This window comes from Drosophila navojoa, chromosome 5 (genome assembly GCF_054131105.1).
Source record: "Drosophila navojoa isolate 15081-1374.11 chromosome 5, UAZ_NAV_1.0, whole genome shotgun sequence".
NCBI classification, from domain to species: Eukaryota; Metazoa; Arthropoda; class Insecta; order Diptera; family Drosophilidae; genus Drosophila; species Drosophila navojoa.
This window is the reverse complement of record NC_142893.1, coordinates 20,773,485-20,791,205: the sequence shown is the minus strand read 5'-3', so window position 1 is coordinate 20,791,205 and position 17,721 is coordinate 20,773,485. Positions and strand designations below refer to the sequence as shown.

The 17,721-nt window shown below is 37.2% G+C and overlaps 2 protein-coding genes and 1 long non-coding RNA gene across 4 annotated transcripts in view; 1 reads left to right on the top strand and 2 right to left on the bottom strand.

Moving 5' to 3' along the window:
* Positions 1 to 17,721, bottom strand: part of LOC149091168 (uncharacterized) — a 184,245-nt gene that overhangs the window by 80,240 nt on the left and 86,284 nt on the right. The window lies entirely within an intron of this gene.
* Positions 6,813 to 10,128, bottom strand: Kpc2 (Kip1 ubiquitination-promoting complex subunit 2). The gene is made up of 6 exons (XM_018106167.3): positions 9,596 to 10,128; positions 9,442 to 9,453; positions 8,886 to 9,375; positions 8,487 to 8,831; positions 8,115 to 8,418; positions 6,813 to 7,723 (listed from the first exon to the last, which is right to left on the bottom strand). The coding sequence occupies exons 1-6, from the start codon at positions 9,982 to 9,984 to the stop codon at positions 7,575 to 7,577; spliced, it is 1,689 nt and encodes a 562-aa protein (XP_017961656.1). The 5' UTR covers positions 9,985 to 10,128; the 3' UTR covers positions 6,813 to 7,574.
* Positions 10,367 to 16,849, top strand: hrg (poly(A) polymerase hiiragi). 2 transcript variants are annotated; one of them, XM_089260659.1, is made up of 9 exons: positions 10,367 to 11,045; positions 12,116 to 12,273; positions 12,331 to 13,105; positions 13,167 to 13,363; positions 13,431 to 14,012; positions 14,072 to 14,308; positions 14,403 to 15,153; positions 16,039 to 16,161; positions 16,226 to 16,849. In XM_089260659.1, exons 3-7 carry the CDS (start codon positions 12,385 to 12,387, stop codon positions 14,637 to 14,639), a joined length of 1,974 nt encoding a protein of 657 aa, XP_089116785.1. In that variant the 5' UTR covers positions 10,367 to 11,045; positions 12,116 to 12,273; positions 12,331 to 12,384; the 3' UTR covers positions 14,640 to 15,153; positions 16,039 to 16,161; positions 16,226 to 16,849. The 2 variants fall into 2 exon arrangements, with proteins under 2 accessions (XP_089116785.1, XP_017961653.1); XM_018106164.3 differs by having other exon boundaries at positions 10,368 to 11,045; positions 14,072 to 14,329.

The following is a 17,721-nucleotide window of genomic DNA, read 5'->3' as shown; positions in this document are numbered from 1 at the left end:
TACAACAGCAACAACAGCAGCAGCAACAACAAGGGCAACAACTCTCGGCAGCTGTGTGGTCGGTCAGCTGGTCAGCTGAGGGGCTGCCCACTAATTGGGCTTGTGAAAATATTTGCTACGCTTATGAAAACAGTTGGCCGCATGCCACATGACCCTTGACTAAAATGACACACCAAAATGGCACACACACATACACCCACACGCATATATACAAAGAATCAGTGTAAGAGAAACATATACATAATTATAGGGCACGTTTATGGGTACGCAAATTCATGAAATAGTTTACTATTTGCTCTTATATTATTTACTGATGCTAAATATTAATTAAGTTAAAAGTTAAAAATAACATACACAATTAAAACACAGTGTATGTAGATCCAAATAAATAAAACAGATCAGCGTGATGAACAGCCTACAAAGAAATTCAGCTTTTCAATCTCGTCAACAGACTAAGATGGCTCTCATACACATGCAAATGTAATGTAGACTCTCTTGACGATTTTACTCTCTTGCTCACACCAATTCCTATGGCATTGGAGATGGACACCTACAAACTAAATCGATTTTTCAATCTCACACTCATACTAATACATTACATACTCTCTTCACAATATCCCTGCTCAGACTAACTTTAATGCCAGCCTCCTGCTCTTGCGCTCTTTGTCGAATGAGCAGGCAACAAAGCAATGCTGATGCCATTGCTTTAATTGCCAGCCTTGTGTGAAGCAGTGTACACTCTTTATATTCACGATCCACAGGCGCTGCTCTTGGTGTCCGCGCCCTCTATCGGTGAAATGAGCACCTAAGTAGTTGAGCGCTCATGTGTTGGATATTTTTCATATGCTCAGCAGATCAGAGCAAGACAAAAGTAACACATACAAAACCATGAGCTTTCTTGCTCTCTTTCACGGTAAAGTGCATAAAAGGTGTAAGTATGTGGAATATAATCCACAACACACACAGAGCAAATCGATTCAACTTTCTTCACTCAGTTCGTAAAATGCCATCGTGTAAACGCAACTTTAACTATATTCGAGCTGACCATACGCAGGCATTCAAACAACGCACACACTAACTCAGCAGTCGACCCAGTCACATTCGCCATCATAAACACACGCCAGGGCTAACCACAGTAGCCGCCTGCTACACTCGCTGCCCCTCTTCGTCATACAGCTGCCCAACCAGTTGGTTCGGTCCAACCGCCTTGGCTATGCCCCACCAATTTTTGTCAACTGAACTAATTAATTAATTGTGGGGCGGCCACCGTAGCCGTCGTCTGAGCCGCCCACACGATAGCAAATGGTCAAGCGCAGCACAGAGCCCCCACCCCCACTCGGCCCTTTAGCCACCCACTTGCTAACTGACCAGCAACTAATTTTTATATTTATGAGGCCGGGACATTGGCCTACTGCGTCATAAACTGTAGAGTTTTGCCTAGCCACAGGGTAGTTGACTTTGTATATGTATGTGTGTGCTTGTGTGGATGTGTGTGCTTGTGTGCATGTGCGTGTGCGGGTGCTTGGTCCAGCAGAACATTCGATCCTTGTCGCAGACTCCAAATTTTTAGTATCTTTGTGTGATTTCATGCGTTTAAGCTGAAATTCTTTTTTTTATGTTTGCCATTGCAGACAACCACATTAGGGCGTCTGCATGGAGGCGGGGTTGGTAAGTTGTGGTGTGGGCGTGGTCGCTACTTAATTTTCATGTCGCGTTGCAAGATTCGTACAAGTATTTATGACATATAAATGAAATGTGCCCCAAGTTCAGATTTGACAACATGTTTCGCAATGTTTGCTAATGAAGGAGTTCGATTTGGTTTTAAATGGCTAATTGGATGGGGCTTTGCTTAAGGGGTAGCAAAAGGCCAAAAGGGCGAATGGAAGAGTCCAATAAGAAACTATTTCAAGTGGAAGAATATTCAAGGAATCGTTCAACGGGGGAACTTGAGAAAGAACTTTAAGTAATGAGAAGAGCTACGGAATATATAAAGAATACATTTTGAGAAAAATTTCATGTAAACTAAACTGAGAAATTAAATTGGTTGAAAACACTAATTTAAATTCTTTGTTTTTTTTTTTCATATATAATTGGAAAGAATGTTTTACCATAATATAAATAAAATAATTGTAAAATTACTATTTTATTTTATATGAATTTAAATTTTAGCTAAATAAAATAAAATATAAATTACTGTAACTAAAATTTTTATAAAATTCAATTTTTTTAGATATACAAGTTTTTTAATTATATTTAATGCAATTTAAATTTACCACAAAAATATTCCAATTTACTGTAAATCAAATCCCAAAACAATTGTCGATTGATAATATATGTAAGTTGAGTGACAACAATGTAAATTGTTGAACAATCAGAAAACCTCATCTGACTAATTGACTTCAATTTTGATGAAATCAATTGAAAATCATGTTTGAATTATGCATAAATCACAAAGCCCTTGGAGAAATATTTAGCTCGTTGCTGAATTTAATGCATTCATTTGGCCAAATGTCATTTAGCTCAAACCCCAAGATAATGTGCTCCAAGAGGATGTGAGCGGAACGCACGTCTCGTATATCTAAATACCCTGTACTTGGGAAGGCTGCGAATAGGGTATAATTGAATGTCTATTTTGTTTGCATATTTATTATAATTTATATAAATAAGAAAAAAATATTTATTTTCTGTACTTGACGTTTCCTATTTCTAAATACATTATTTATTTATATTAACCTCATTGAACTCTCATTCTGCAGATTCTAGCTTGCCAAAACTAGGTACGTGGGCTCGCTTTAGGAAAATTAGTCTGATTGCAAAAAACTATATATAGATATAATATATAGCTCCCTATATCATTCAAATATGTGTCCCACTGTTGTTTTCGGCAGTTATTTTAGAGTCATTTCCCACTCTTAATCAATAAAAGATATTGAAATTTAGAGTACTAACATATTACAATTGTTGCTCATCAAATTGATCCTTTGGAACTCAGACAATACAAAAGCTAGAGCTTGAAAATTTGATATATAACACCGACTCGAGCTTCCATTAGAAATTCTGTAATTTCTCCGTTCGCCTACTAGATCTTCACTTATAGCTGTAAATTAAACCTTAGTCTTTACACCGTATCTTCGAGTCGTGAAGTGCCCATTCTTCTGTCGATTTTAATATTTTATTTTATATGATATCCGATGCGACAACAATTTTAATGCATATTTAATGCAATTTTTAAGAGCCAACGCATTATATGGAGTTATTTGAGCTTTTACGGCAAATATAAACATAGAAAACAGAATGAAAATTCGCATGCGACAAGAATTTCAAATGAAACCCGAACAACAGCAACATCAACAACGACAACGACAACAACAACAAAAACAATTTTCATACAAATTGCCAAAATTTTTGCGAAAAACCAAATTGTTTCAGCGTATTGTTTTGATGAGCTTTCCTTTCCTTTGCCTTTTCATTTTTTTTCGCTTTTTGTATATATATTTTGGTTTTCGGTTTTTGGTTTTTGGTTTCAGTCGATAATAAAGTTCCATAAATTGTGCGGCGCCTGCAAATATGCAACGGAAATTGCGAAAGCCACACGACAACAATATCAAGTAAAAGCAACCCCCGCGCAGGACCTCCCGTACTCTCCAGATGTCCTGATGCCTTTTTATAGGCTGCCTGGGGAGTGCTTGGGCGTGTGTCGCTTATCCTGCGGCTAAGCTGCCAGCCTGACGGTGCTGGGCGCTGTAGGGCGTTGGGGTGGTGGGGCGTGGTCTACTCGCTTGTCAATGCATTTCGTCTTTTTGATAATATCAAAAACTCATTTGCCTGCGCCACTTGCCCGGGTATATCACTCCGATTTAGTAGTTAGTTGGCTGATGCTGCTGTTGCTGCCAGCAGATGATTTATTATCGTAGCCCCTCCCCTCCCCTACACCACTCCTCACCCTTCGTGCGTCATCAATTTTTGCATAAACAAGACGCAAAGGACCATTAGGCGAGCGCTGCAGCTGCAGCTGCCACAAGCTGCTGCAGCCGCAAATTGGAGCAAATGGAAAACATTTTACATGAATTCAACTTTGCTCATTTCCTAAACAATTTAACAATGTAACAATTTAACAATTATGTGCGCAAAATATTAATTAAAAGCCACTCGTAAAAGCCAAAAGTATCTGCAACTGCATCTGCATGCAGTCGAGTATCTGCGTATCTCACGGATGCGTGACCACCAAATAAACGCGCTTAACATAAATCTCCCAAAAAAACCATAAGCAGAAAATAAAAACAAAAACAAAACAACAAAAATTACATCTAGTTGTTTTAGTTGCAGTTGAATGGAAAAATGTGCGGTCGCTCGGAAAATTAATTGTAATGCATTTAAAGTGCAATTGTTGAATTATTCGCTTTTCAGCCACGACAAACAGCAACAACAACAATAAAAATAACTCCATAAAATTTAACAAATTGCAAAACATTTTCCACACATAACATATGTGCACAGAGCATAAAAAATCGCAATGAAGGACTTTGAGAGGGGGCATGGCGAGTGCGTGAAACATTAGTCAACAAGTTGAAAGAGATAAGTAGGAGCTGGCCGGAAACTAAATACACTTACAGCATGACGGGAAATGGGGGGTATGCAACAAAATAGTTCTCCTTAAAGGAAATGCTTCTCTTATAATGAGAAGAGAAAGGAGGAGCTAAGAGTGCTATGAAAACTAAGAAAGACGAGCACGAGTCTAGTCGGAAATCAAATACGGTCACAGCCTTGACGAATCTGGATGCCATATATTATAAAAAAAAAAATGTGATTTGCAATGAAATATTTTAAAATGAATAATCTTTTTTACATATATGAATACAAAAATGTTTCAAAGAGAAGCCAGAGTACGAATGTCTATATACCATACTTGGCATATAACTATGTCTGTAAATAAGGGTATCATCATGATGGTCTGTTAGCAAATAACAGTGGTCCTATGCTTAAAGAGAATCGTATCTTCGACCAGTTCGCTCACGATCGGAGAAGATACTTTTATTATTTTTTTATATTTATTTCTCTCTGCATTTCCCCTAAAAAACTGTAAATTAATAATCTTGATATTTCCAAATAACTCCAAATTCGTCGTCGATGTAGTATAAAAATACTTACTTAATATAAAACCAATTTAGTAAATAAACACATGAAAATTGGTCTTGAAAATATGCACAAAAATGATTTTCTACTAACAATAAACTACGCGTTTAAGGTTTCCGACTATTTCTCATGTTCCCACAATACCCTATTAAATTAGCATTAAAACAAAAAGCCTCACAAAAGACAAAAATCGAATGCAAATATAGAGCTATTCAAATAAAAATTACATGCTAATATTTCAGAAATACAAATACCATTTAATAAATATTAATTAAAAGCTATCATCTATATTTGGAAACATTTTCGCAGATAGAGAGATTGGGCGGTGCTGGTGATAGCTGGAGAGAAGGGTTTCCACATTGAGGTTTTGTTTTATCAATAAATCAAATGTCATTGTTCACAGTTTCGAATGATTCATTTGATATGAATTTGATAACTCTAGAGATTACATATGACTCACATAGAAAACTTTTTATGTAGGCCAACGGGGCGTATGAGTAATTGCTTTTTGCTGTTGAGTATAAAGCGAGATACAAAGTATTGAGGGGCAGTGTAACCACGTTTAGCGCTTCTAATCTCTAGCAATGATATTCGTTTAAGTATTTTTGCGAGGGTGGTACTAAAGAGATATGTATATTTGAAAAATGAATATAAAAGAAAACCGGATAGAAATACATTTAAAACATAATTTAAAATAATTTAAATAAATATCAAATAATTTGGTATGAAATTGCTAATATTTCTCTCAGATATTAGTTATTAATTAAAATATATAAAATAATAATAATAAAAAAAACATGCTAGCATTACTTGAAGTGATTCGAGGGCTGATAGAAAAGTTGCATATGTGTATAATATCTGGATTACTTTGACGGGCTTTACATACCTATGCTCATTTATGCATTATTAAAAAAAGAATAAAAATTTGCAAACATTTTTCAATAGACTTCTAATGTTAATTAAATATGTGTTTTGTTGATTTAATATCAAATAAATTCGATTTTTTCTAGATATCACTACATATTATAGTGTGTATTCAATCAACATGGGTAAGTAGAAATAATTAACTCATAAAATGTATACAAGTTACCTGTTATCTTCGCTTTGATTGTCTTTCCAAGCTGCCAACTTTTGAGAGTTTCAGAGTTGCAACTTTCTCGGAGAGAGAAAAGACGAGCGACGTACAACTGTTTGTATGACCAGCCAATGGCATGTAACAATAGCTCGCTCTTAATATAAGCGTCAACCTTCGGTTCTTTTCGTTTCAATTCCTATCCGATCGCAAACGAACTCAGCTGCTCTCTGAATTATGTTTCAGAGTCAGTAAAATATAACTGTTTATAGAGAGAGAATGCCCTCCTAGCATTAATATTTAGTTCTTTCAAATGTTCTAGTATAATAATAATATTCTCAGTATACAGTTTAATGTCTGGGGAAATAATCTCTATATAAAACTAAAAACTTATCAAAATCTTAAATTCTAAAGCGAATATACGAATAAACAAAATTCAATATTCGCAATATGTTTTGAATAGAACTCGTATAGAAAGCCGAGTTGGAATTTCTCTTTAAAACATTCTTCATATTTTCACCTTCACAGAGGTCGTAATATCAGTCCTTATATCTATAAATACCAATGAATTAGTATTATTTAGATTACCTTAATTAGAGAAAACCCATTTGAATTTTACAAAAACTAATTATTTTTATTACTTATAAATAATAGAGATACAATATTTGTTGTACAAAATAATACTTGATGCGCTCAATTGCGTTTTTCATTAGCATTTGTTCATTTTCACTCTTTAGTTTGACAAATTTTACAACGAAAATTTTATTTCAATATAATAGGATTAAAATAGTTGTGGGACAAGTTTTGTGCGAGTTTTACAATAAGTTTGAGATAAATGACGAGAGATTAGAAAACATGACATGACTAGATGATAAATAATATATCATATATATATAATATGTATATTTTATAGACTAATGCGTTTCGTACTGATCGGTAAGCGTTTGTCGATTGCAGCCAATGTGCTCTGTGTAAGCGAAGCATTTTGCATTTTTGGCTTGGTGCAATTTATATTGTTTTCTTATTATTATTATTTTTTTTTTTATTTTCTTTTTTGTTTTCACTTTTTTTCTTGTTTTTTCTTTGGCTACAAAAATACTCTTTATACAACACTTGAGGCTCCAATGCGCTTAAGTGTAAACTATGTACTGCTCGTAGCTATATAGGTAGTATATATATACATGTATATATGTATATATAGATGAGTGTATGCATGTATGTGTCTACGTGAGTGTGTGTGTGTGGGTGTCTGTGTTTGTTTGACTCTCTATCTATAGGTAGTATGTATATATTGTATATGTATATATGCATGTATAAATAGAATTTGGTTAATCTCAATAATTAGGCCACTATTAAAAAGCATTCGACTTCACCAGCGATTGACGTAGAACTGATTGATGCCCATCACATGCTTCTCCTCATGATACTTTTGCAAGATATGTGTGATAACGGAGGTGGTGTCATTGTCGCCGCGCCACACGCGTATCGCATTCTCGTTCTCCAGTATGGCCAAAAAGGCTAAATGAAGAAAATAACCATATTAGAGCAGAATCCATATATGTGGTATTTAACTTATCGCAATATCCTATAATATACCTATGGTATGGTATGGAGTAAAGGGAATCACTCAATGTTATTTCGATTTTTCCCATACGATCGATTTTTACATTAATAACTAAATGATCTCTAAACAAATAGATCTTTTACGTAAATTGGGTGTGTGTATGTTTATGTGAACGTGAGGACCGTTTGCATTCTCATCGTACGAACATAAATCGTGTCTCTCCCTAGACGATGTTCATTAAACGAACAAGTCAAGGCGCTCAACAGAAAACCAAAACGAGCGGATCCGAAGGCTCTTGAGCGCGAGAGCGAATTAATAATGCTTATCTCCCTAATACACACTTACCCAGAAAGGTTTTCGGATTGCTCAGCGTCAATTGCACTTGCGGCATTTCAAGTATTACTTTAAGTATTGGGGAATCGGGAGCGAGACCCTCGCGCAGCTCAATGACACTGGCCGAGCGATTTTCGCACAGCCAGTCACAGGCGGAGGCCTTGTTATTGCCCGTCTTTCTGAGCGCGGCAAGTACGGCGTCCTCTTCGAAGCCCATTTCAGTCAAGGACTCGACAATCTCGTCATTTGGCGGCGTATCGCGATGGCTGTAGATGCGCACAATTTGCAAAAGGGCAGCCGTGTTCTCAATGGTCTCCTAAAAGAGGAAGGGAGAGAGGTAGGAATTAGCATATATATGATTAAATATATAGTCTGCAGAGTTACGTTATCGGTAACTATGGTTGAAGGCGATATGGAGGAGACGCTTTGCTGCATATTCATGGGCATCGTTACTGAGCCTGAGCCGCCCTCCTCCTCCCTTTGATTCTGTATGAGCCACTCCAAGGTAGTTGAATATACGCCATTATTGGAACGCAAAGCCTGGGCAGAAATCTCTCGGGTGAAGCCCATGTCAACGAGGCACTGCAGCGTGTCCGCCTGATGGTTGCGACGATTGACCAAGCGCTGCTTTAGCATGCTAATCAAACGTGGTGCAAACGGCCCAGCTCCGATAATGGCAGCCGAAGCCTGAGCGAGCGAGATGAGCACCTTGCGCACATCGTATTGGATCTACAAAGAGATTATGCTTAAGGCTTCTCATACAAAGTATTGCTGACCACTCACATTCGACTGCTGAAAGATCTCATTGATGTCGATGATAGGCAGCGAGCTGGTATTGGCGTGCACGAAGCGCGTTGCACTCTCCAGCAGCGCATCGTTTGGTCCAGGCACCTCGCGAGTGCGCGTCACAGTCTGCGGCAGGGTGTTTCGCCTGGGGGCCAGGATGAAGGTCTCATTGTCGCGCACATGCAACTGAGCCAGTGTCTGCGTCTCGTTGAGTTCGCCGCCATAGTATTCCGCCTTGAAGAGGCGATAGCGCGGATTCAGGTGACGCACATCGGGTGCAAATAACTGTATCGACTCTGGATCATCGCTCAGCTCCAAGATGACTTCACTCTTGAGATCGTTCAAGCGCTTGTTGATGTCCGTTTTGAAGATGAGAACACGGGAACTAGGACAGATAACACGCACGGTTATGGTTGCGCCAGCTTTGCCCACATCCGGATCATCAACAACCGAGGTTGAGGCTGACGCTAGCCTGGCATGGTTTTTCCTATCAAAAGAAAAAAAAAGCAATAGTAAGTAGTCATTCGACTTTGGGATACTGCCTCGCACTTACCTAAGAAACAAACTGCGCAATTTTTGCATAGTTTGTATTGGGGTGTTGTTTTTGTGTTTGTGGGTTCCAACAGAGAATTTTGATGAAACAAAATTAAAAAAAAAAAGAAACAATTACTATTTCACAGTGATCCTTTATTTGATTGGCAACTTACGCATTCGCCTGCTGCTCCGCATGCCTGGCTTTCTGTTCCTGCTGCAGCTGCAGCCCCAATTGAATGCGCCGCCTGCGTGCCGGCGACGGAGTGCGCAGAACGCAAATGCCGCCGCCGACTGCGACGCCGACGTCAGCGACATCCGTTTGCGTTTCCATCTCCGTTGTCTGCACCTGGCTGCCGCTGCGCAGGCTAAGGCTGCTGCCTGCATCGCTGCCGCTGCCGCTGGCACTGCCATTGGCACTGCCGCTGCCTCTACTGCTGGGAGCAGTGCGTCGACTTGAATCAGAATTTGTTTCGGTTTCGTTTGTTGCGTTGCTGCGCTGCTTGTTGCGTGCTAACCATTTGGCGCGCTTCTCATTGAACTTTTCGCGCATCCAGGGTATCATATTGTGGCTGCCATCAAGTCTGTTTGAAATGCTTTTACATTACATGTTGTTTCAGTACTTATGTAGTGTTATTTTTTCCAATTTACTCAAAATACAAATAAACTGCACAGCTGTTTTTCGGCGCTGCCACACCGTTTGACTCACTGTGGAACACATTTAAATGGAAATATGGCTATTCATACGTTCCACATTACAATCATGTGCAAAAACTTGAACACCGACAAAAGCAGTATTGATTTGTTTATTAATTTCTATAAAACAAAATGCACTTAAGTACATATCCCTTAAAGCATGAATTAAAAGCAGTCGAGAGCGGGAATACAAACGTCTCCACGTGAATGGTCACCGATACCAAACCGCAAAGCAACTCTGCATCTTTTTGGCTTCTCTTTTATTATCCACACACTCACACACACATGCGTATCGTTCGTTGCGGTTCTTGGCATATTAATTTGTAGAACGCGCAAATCAAACTGTAAAACGGAAACCGAAAATGAATACACACTAGAAAAAGTAGAGAAAAAACAACACTACGCAATTTCATCAATACAGTGCGCGCGTCCATCATATTGGAATATTAATAATTAAATGAAAACAGATTTGCGTTGTGTATGGCGTGCGTCAGTCAGCGAACGAGTCACACAGTCACGTAGCATACAAAAAACAAAAGGAAAAAACAGAAGCAGGCCAATAGAAAAAGAAAAAGTTACATGTGGGTATAGGCATAGAAGCGAAAATGATATGAAAGAGATGAGAGCATGAAGAAGACAACGCGCAGAGAATAAAATAAATTCAAAGCGCGACACAAATAACAAATACAAGCGGAGCAACAAAAAAAGAAAAGAGGAAAAAAGTGCTTCGAAAAAAGCCGGAACGACACAAATGAATGGACCTCAACACTCGTACGCTGCCAAACTACATACATACATACATATGCACACATATTCATACAAAACATACGCATACACTTGAACAACTACCACCACCACCAAAACTACAAGAACAACATACACATAACGTAACTTCAGCTTAGCCCAATTGTAAAACAACAAAAAGCGCAGGTAAGTGGGCAGTAAACAGAAGTAGTAACCAAACGTACGGTTCCTAAAAGTTCCTTACGCATCGCCATTTGTTTGTGTATACGCAAGTTCTGCCTGCATCTTTAGTATGTGAGTGCGTGTGCGTGTATATATACGCGAGCGAATTTTTTGTCCGTTGTCATTAAACCAGTGAATGTGAGTGTGTGTGGGTGTCTTGAAATATCTCATGATTTGTGATTCCGTTTTGATTTTGCTTTTCTGTTTATGTTTGTTGTGTCGACAATTAGCTTGCACTTTTATCCAAATACAACACAAAATTGATATCTACGCATTTGTTTATGCTGGCAAGCAAAGCAGCAACAAAGAGGAGAAAAGCTCTCACTCGCGCGTTCCGTTCTTAAGTGTGACCAGCTTTGTCAAACAGTGTTGCTCCCTTCAGCTTTTATTTAATATGCTCCGTTGTGATTAGCTAATTGATATCTGTTTTTTGTTTTAACGTAAATAATTGAAAGAAAAAATTGTCATTTTCTTATTATACAACTGTCATAATCCTAATAAGTATCTATATATATCTCTTGACCATTTCAAAAAATTTGTATTCAAACAAACTTCTGCCTTGGTATTTAGCTTTTCTAGCTATGATTTGACACTGAGTTATTTAGCTTTTTACTGCTTCTTTAGTATCACTTTTGAAAAAGCTGAGCACTAACATTTTTTGCTTTTTCGAGCATCACATATCTTTTGTTTGTTTGTTTATATCGTTTTCGCTAGCATCTAATGACCGAATAACTTATCGCTCAAAAACAAAAACAAACAATTGCATTGCGACAAAGAAATATTTACGAAACCAATGCGAAAAGTTACCGGAAATTTCGAAATGTATATGCATATTAATTGATTATATTATATTTGGAATTTGAATGTATATTATAATTGTCTAATAAGTTGAAAAATAAAAATTGCGACAGTAAAATAATTGAAAAAAAAAAAAGTAAAATGTTTTAATTTACTGGAAGCATCCAATTTTAAAATTAATTTGATGAAATCTCAATAACTTAATAATATGTTTTATGTATATGTTTAATTTTCAGCATTTTAATATTGCGCTAGCGGGCAAGAAATATAATTCCATTTATTGCTAACAGAGCAACAGCAACAGACACAACAGCAACAACAACAACTGCGACAGCAACGTAATAATTAAGTCAAAAAGAAAGAAAAAAACCAGCTACATTGTAAGACTAGTTAGGTGAGTAAAATTTAATTCTTACTAGATTAGTTTAATTACATTAAAAGTATCTTGCAGTAATTAAATATTTATATATATATACGCGTATATATAAAAGAAAGCAACGGCACCATGTGGAATTCCGAACCAACACAACGCCAGCAGCAACAGAATGGCAATTCTACCTCGGGCAGCGGCCAGACTGCCAAACAATTGGGCATAACATCAGCAATTAGCTTGGCCGAGCCGCGTGCCGAGGATTTGCTGAGAACCGAAGAGCTATGCAAATCCCTCGAACCATACAATGTCTTCGAGACTCAGGAAGAGCTGAATCATCGCATGGAGATCTTAGCCAAATTAAACACACTCGTGAAGCAGTGGGTGAAAGATATATCCGTTAGCAAGAATATGCCCGAAGCAGCGGCCGAGAAATTGGGCGGCAAAATCTACACTTTTGGCTCATACAGATTGGGCGTGCATCACAAGGGAGCGGATATTGATGCTCTGTGCGTGGCACCACGAAATATCGAACGTTCTGATTACTTTCAGAGCTTCTTCGAGATCCTAAAGAAGCAGCCCGAGGTCACAGAGTGTCGATCTGTCGAGGAGGCATTTGTGCCCGTCATAAAAATGAATTTTGATGGAGTTGAAATTGATTTGCTATTCGCACGACTCTCGCTCAAAGAGATACCAGATGACTTTGATCTGCGCGATGATAATCTGCTGAAGAACCTGGACCCACGTTCGGTGCGCAGTTTGAATGGCTGTCGTGTGACAGACGAAATACTTGCCCTGGTGCCCAACATCGAGAACTTTCGCCTAGCCTTGCGCGCCATCAAATTGTGGGCAAAGAGTGAGAGCAACAAGCTTACATGTTTGAAGTAAATATTTTATAAATCCTTTTTGTCTTCTAGGGCATGGCATCTATTCGAATTCACTGGGCTATTTTGGCGGCGTCACCTGGGCCATGCTAGTGGCACGCACATGTCAGCTGTATCCGAATGCAGCTGCTGCCACGCTGGTGCACAAATTCTTTTTGGTATTCTCACGCTGGAAGTGGCCCAATCCTGTGTTGCTAAAACACCTGGACAATGTGAATCTACGATTTCAGGTATATAGGAAAATATAGATTATCTAAAATATGTAATCCCTAATTGAATATATTGATTACTTTTCAGGTTTGGGATCCGCGTGTCAATGCCTCGGATCGTTATCATTTAATGCCAATTATAACGCCCGCTTATCCACAACAAAACTCCACATTCAATGTATCGGAGTCTACTAAGAAGGTCATATTGACCGAATTTAATCGCGGCATGAGCATTACAGATGAGATAATGCTTGGCCGTGTTGGCTGGGATCGCCTGTTCGAGGCGCCCAGTTTCTTTTACAGATATCGACATTTTATTGTATTGCTCGTCAACTCTCAAACAGCTGACGATCATTTGGAATGGTGCGGTCTGGTTGAGTCGAAGGTGCGCCTGCTTATTGGCAATTTGGAGAGGATTCCACACATTGTCTTGGCCCATGTGAATCCCAAATGCTTCGAGCTGAAGAAGGGCGCTGCGACTCCTAATAATTCGCAGAATAATAGCGGCAATGAGGAGGACTTGAAGCAGCAGTCGGCCCAAGCAGCCATCACTACTGCGCCCTATTGCTCACTTTGGTTTATTGGGCTGGAGTTTGAGCGCTCCGAGAACCTCAACATCGACCTCACCGAGAGCATACAGAATTTCACCGAACACGTGAATATGCATGGCGTAAGCAGCAGATGGTAAAGAGATATAATCCCGGTCATTAATCATAAAATCAATTGCAGGTAAATATTAAAATGTTGAAGGAGGGCATGTCGATTGTAGCGCGTCATGTGAAGCGCAAACAGCTCTCGGTCTACCTGGATGCCGATTTTCTGAAACGTGAACGCAAATCCATGGAAAATCACAATAATTTCAATAATTCGATGATGGCGAAACGCAAGCGCCTGTCGTCAGAGCTGGCGGCGTCCCAAGAGCAGGTGCCGCCCACAAATCCAAGAGGACGCGATAGCGGCAATAAGGTGCAAAGATTAAGTGAATCGGTAAATAGCTCTTAACCTGGCTATTGCATTATATAAATTTATATTAATTTGACTCTTTGTAATTCCACAATAGCTCACTGAAGAAAATTCGAATGCCTCTAGTGAAATGGGCGGCTTAACGCCCACGACGCCAACATCAGCGCAAATGAGTGCACCAAATTTCAAGGCAGGCGCTAAGAATGGCTCCGAAAACAGCTGCATGGACAGCACACCAGAGCAGGCAACAAATGGCAGCGGCAGCAACAGCAGTAGCAACAACAACAATAACAACAGCAACAGCGCAACGACAGCTGAGGTGGCCTGCTCGTGACAACCGCCAATGCCACAAGCACATCAGCATCAGCAGCAACAACAGCAACAACCACTGCAGCATCATCATCATAAATTTCGCAAAAACAACAATGCGGCCGCGGCGGCTGCTTCCAATAGCATTTTTAATCAGCGTTCTATATTGCATGCGGCTTCTAGTCTAACGGCCGCTCTAAGCATAACCGGACACAAGCGCAAGCATCCAGCAGCAGTAGCAACAGCATCCACAACAACAACAACAACAACATCCCCATGTACTGCAACCGTTGTTGGCAATAAAAACGGCAGCAACAACACAAACTACAGCTACTATATAGATGACGATGATGACAACAACCAACAGCAACAACAGCAACCACCTATGCAAAAACCACAAAACAAGCAACACCCACATCAACAACAGCAACAATCAGCTGCTGCCAGAGCCCTGCCAGAAGCAACAGCAGCAGCAGCAGCAACAACAACAACATCAACTGCTGCAGCAGCCGCCGCAACTGCGGCATCGACAATTTCTTGTAAGTTATTTATCTGTTGTCCTCTTCCCCATCTATCTCCATTCTGTTTTGCTTATTTTGCTCAAGACTGTTTTCTTTATTAATGTTAAATTAGTTATGCTTAAACAAAAATGTTTGTTCCTAGTATTTGGCTACTATAATTATGCTTAACAGAGCTTTAAAAGACAAAATCTCAATTTTTAGTAAACAAAATCTCAAAATCACATTTTTCCAATTTATATTTATGTTTAATATGTTTAAGACAAATATTCTGACGCTAAGAAAAAAAGTTAAGTTCTTAATAAAAGAAGAAGAAGAAAGAGAATAAATATATTTTGAAAATTTTAATTATACATCGTTAAATTATTTAATTGCTAAGTAAAACTTGAATAGCAAATAAAAAATTAAAAACGAAAATTTCAAATACAAAGTATACATTCAAAATTATAAAATTGATAGAAACTTTTGTTAAAACAAAATTGTTCTTTTTTCTGTAAAACATTTTATTTCAAAGAAAAATTATTAACATAAAAATCTATTCTTGAATATTCAATGATTCTTTAATGACCATTTTTATTTTCAAAAATTAGCCGTCAATAATTACTTTATGTATTTGAAATAAAACATGACAAAATAAACTTTTTAAATTAAAAAACATATCCTTTAGTATTTTAAGTCTTTAAGCATTTTACACATATATTAAATTTCTTCCTAAAATGTATTTCTTTACCTTTACAGATTTCTTTAATTATTTAATTTTTCCTTGGAGCACTACCTACATTTCTATAATTTCTGTTCTTAGTACTAAGTACAACTAACTATAAATATGTATTAATTTATAGTTATCTAATTCTGATCACTTTAATCTTCAAATTGATTAATTTGTTTAAACTCTTGTATTTGCAGTGTAAAAAGCTATTACATCTACCATTAAGGCTTAGTTTTTCATAGTTAACCTACCCATTGATTTCCTTTTGGCATTTTGATGCTAACCAATATAATGGAAGCCCATATATTTTATACAAAACGGTGAGTGTTCAAGAAGACGAGCTGTTCAAAGAAAATTGCAATATTAATAGACTTTCCTTTGTAGGTTTCCATTTTAAAGCTGCAGAGTTTTGTTTTTACTTTTAGTCTACAACGCCAAGTGCGTTGGACATATACATACCATAGAAAACGGACAACAACAACAGCATGAACAACCTTTAAAGCGGCTTGAAGAAAACAATTCGCTAATAATTTGTCTTAAGGTTTTCTTCCCAATAATATTTGTTGAACATCTTTTTTACTTCCCACAGCTGGTATTATGGAGTGACTAGAGTGCGGATGAGTAAAGAGTGTGTAAGAAAGAGAGAGTGAGACAGAGAAGGAGAGTGAATAATATCAACAACAACAACATGAATCAAAGAAACGAAAGAACAACAACAACAACATAAATTGCAAACAAGAACAGAGCCTAGTTATGAATTTTAGAATCTACTATTCTCTTCTATTTGCCCTATTTTCTTTCTGATTTTCCAACTTTCATCTGGTTTTATTTCAATCTTTGTTTTCTTCTTCTTCTAGTTGTACGCTGAAAATTTGAAACAATTATGTTCGTTTTTCTAAGAAAAGATAACTGAAAAAAGGTAATAACAAAAAAATATATAATTGAAATGAAGATATTGATTTAATTTTACCAAATAAACAAAACAAAAAAAAAGTTAAAAAAATAAAAAAAATACATGGCGAAAGCTAAACAAAAAAAAAAGATGTGTTTTTATTTATTTGTGGGGTTGGTTCATTACAGGATTAAAGGAAACCCTCGTTAAGGTTTATATTATGGGTAAGCAGGTGATATAGGAATAGAAAAATGAAGAGAAGGTTTCCCTTTATAAATAAATTGGAATTGCCACGAAGATCAATGAAGGTTCTTCTATCAGAACAAGGGGATCATAGCTGAGTATTATTTAATATTCACTTAAATGAGGCCAATACAAAACTTTAGTTCTATATAAAGCAGGGAGAAATCGAAAAAATATACATATTTGAAAGGAATCAAATATACAACCAAACAATTGATGAAATGATACGTAACGTGATTATTTTATGCAAATATTTTTTACACTAAATTGTACACTAGAAATAAATATACAGATTAACTAATAACCCATTAAATATATTCTTTTTATTTAAATCCATTTTTTGGTTCAAAATAGTTTCAAACTTGACATTTTATGTACTTAAGTATATAATTCTGTATACTCTGTATTTTCATGACTATACATTTTTACTCAATTATATTACTTGTGGTGCGATTTATTATCGATCCTTGAAATTATATAGAAAAAAAAAAAAACAACGCGATTTAATCATTCAGAGTTCTTAAGCACCGATGGATGAATCGTATAATTTTTAAGTTTATAAAATAAGTTCAAAAGCAATCCTCTTACAAAATTATCTAAATTTAGGGCATAAAATTATGATAATAATTTACATAACACGTCGCTAGGCGTTGTTTGAATAAATAAAAATATAATTAAAATTGAGGTTAATATTATAATAAACATAAATATATTATCGTTGAATATTATAACTTTTAGTGGTCAT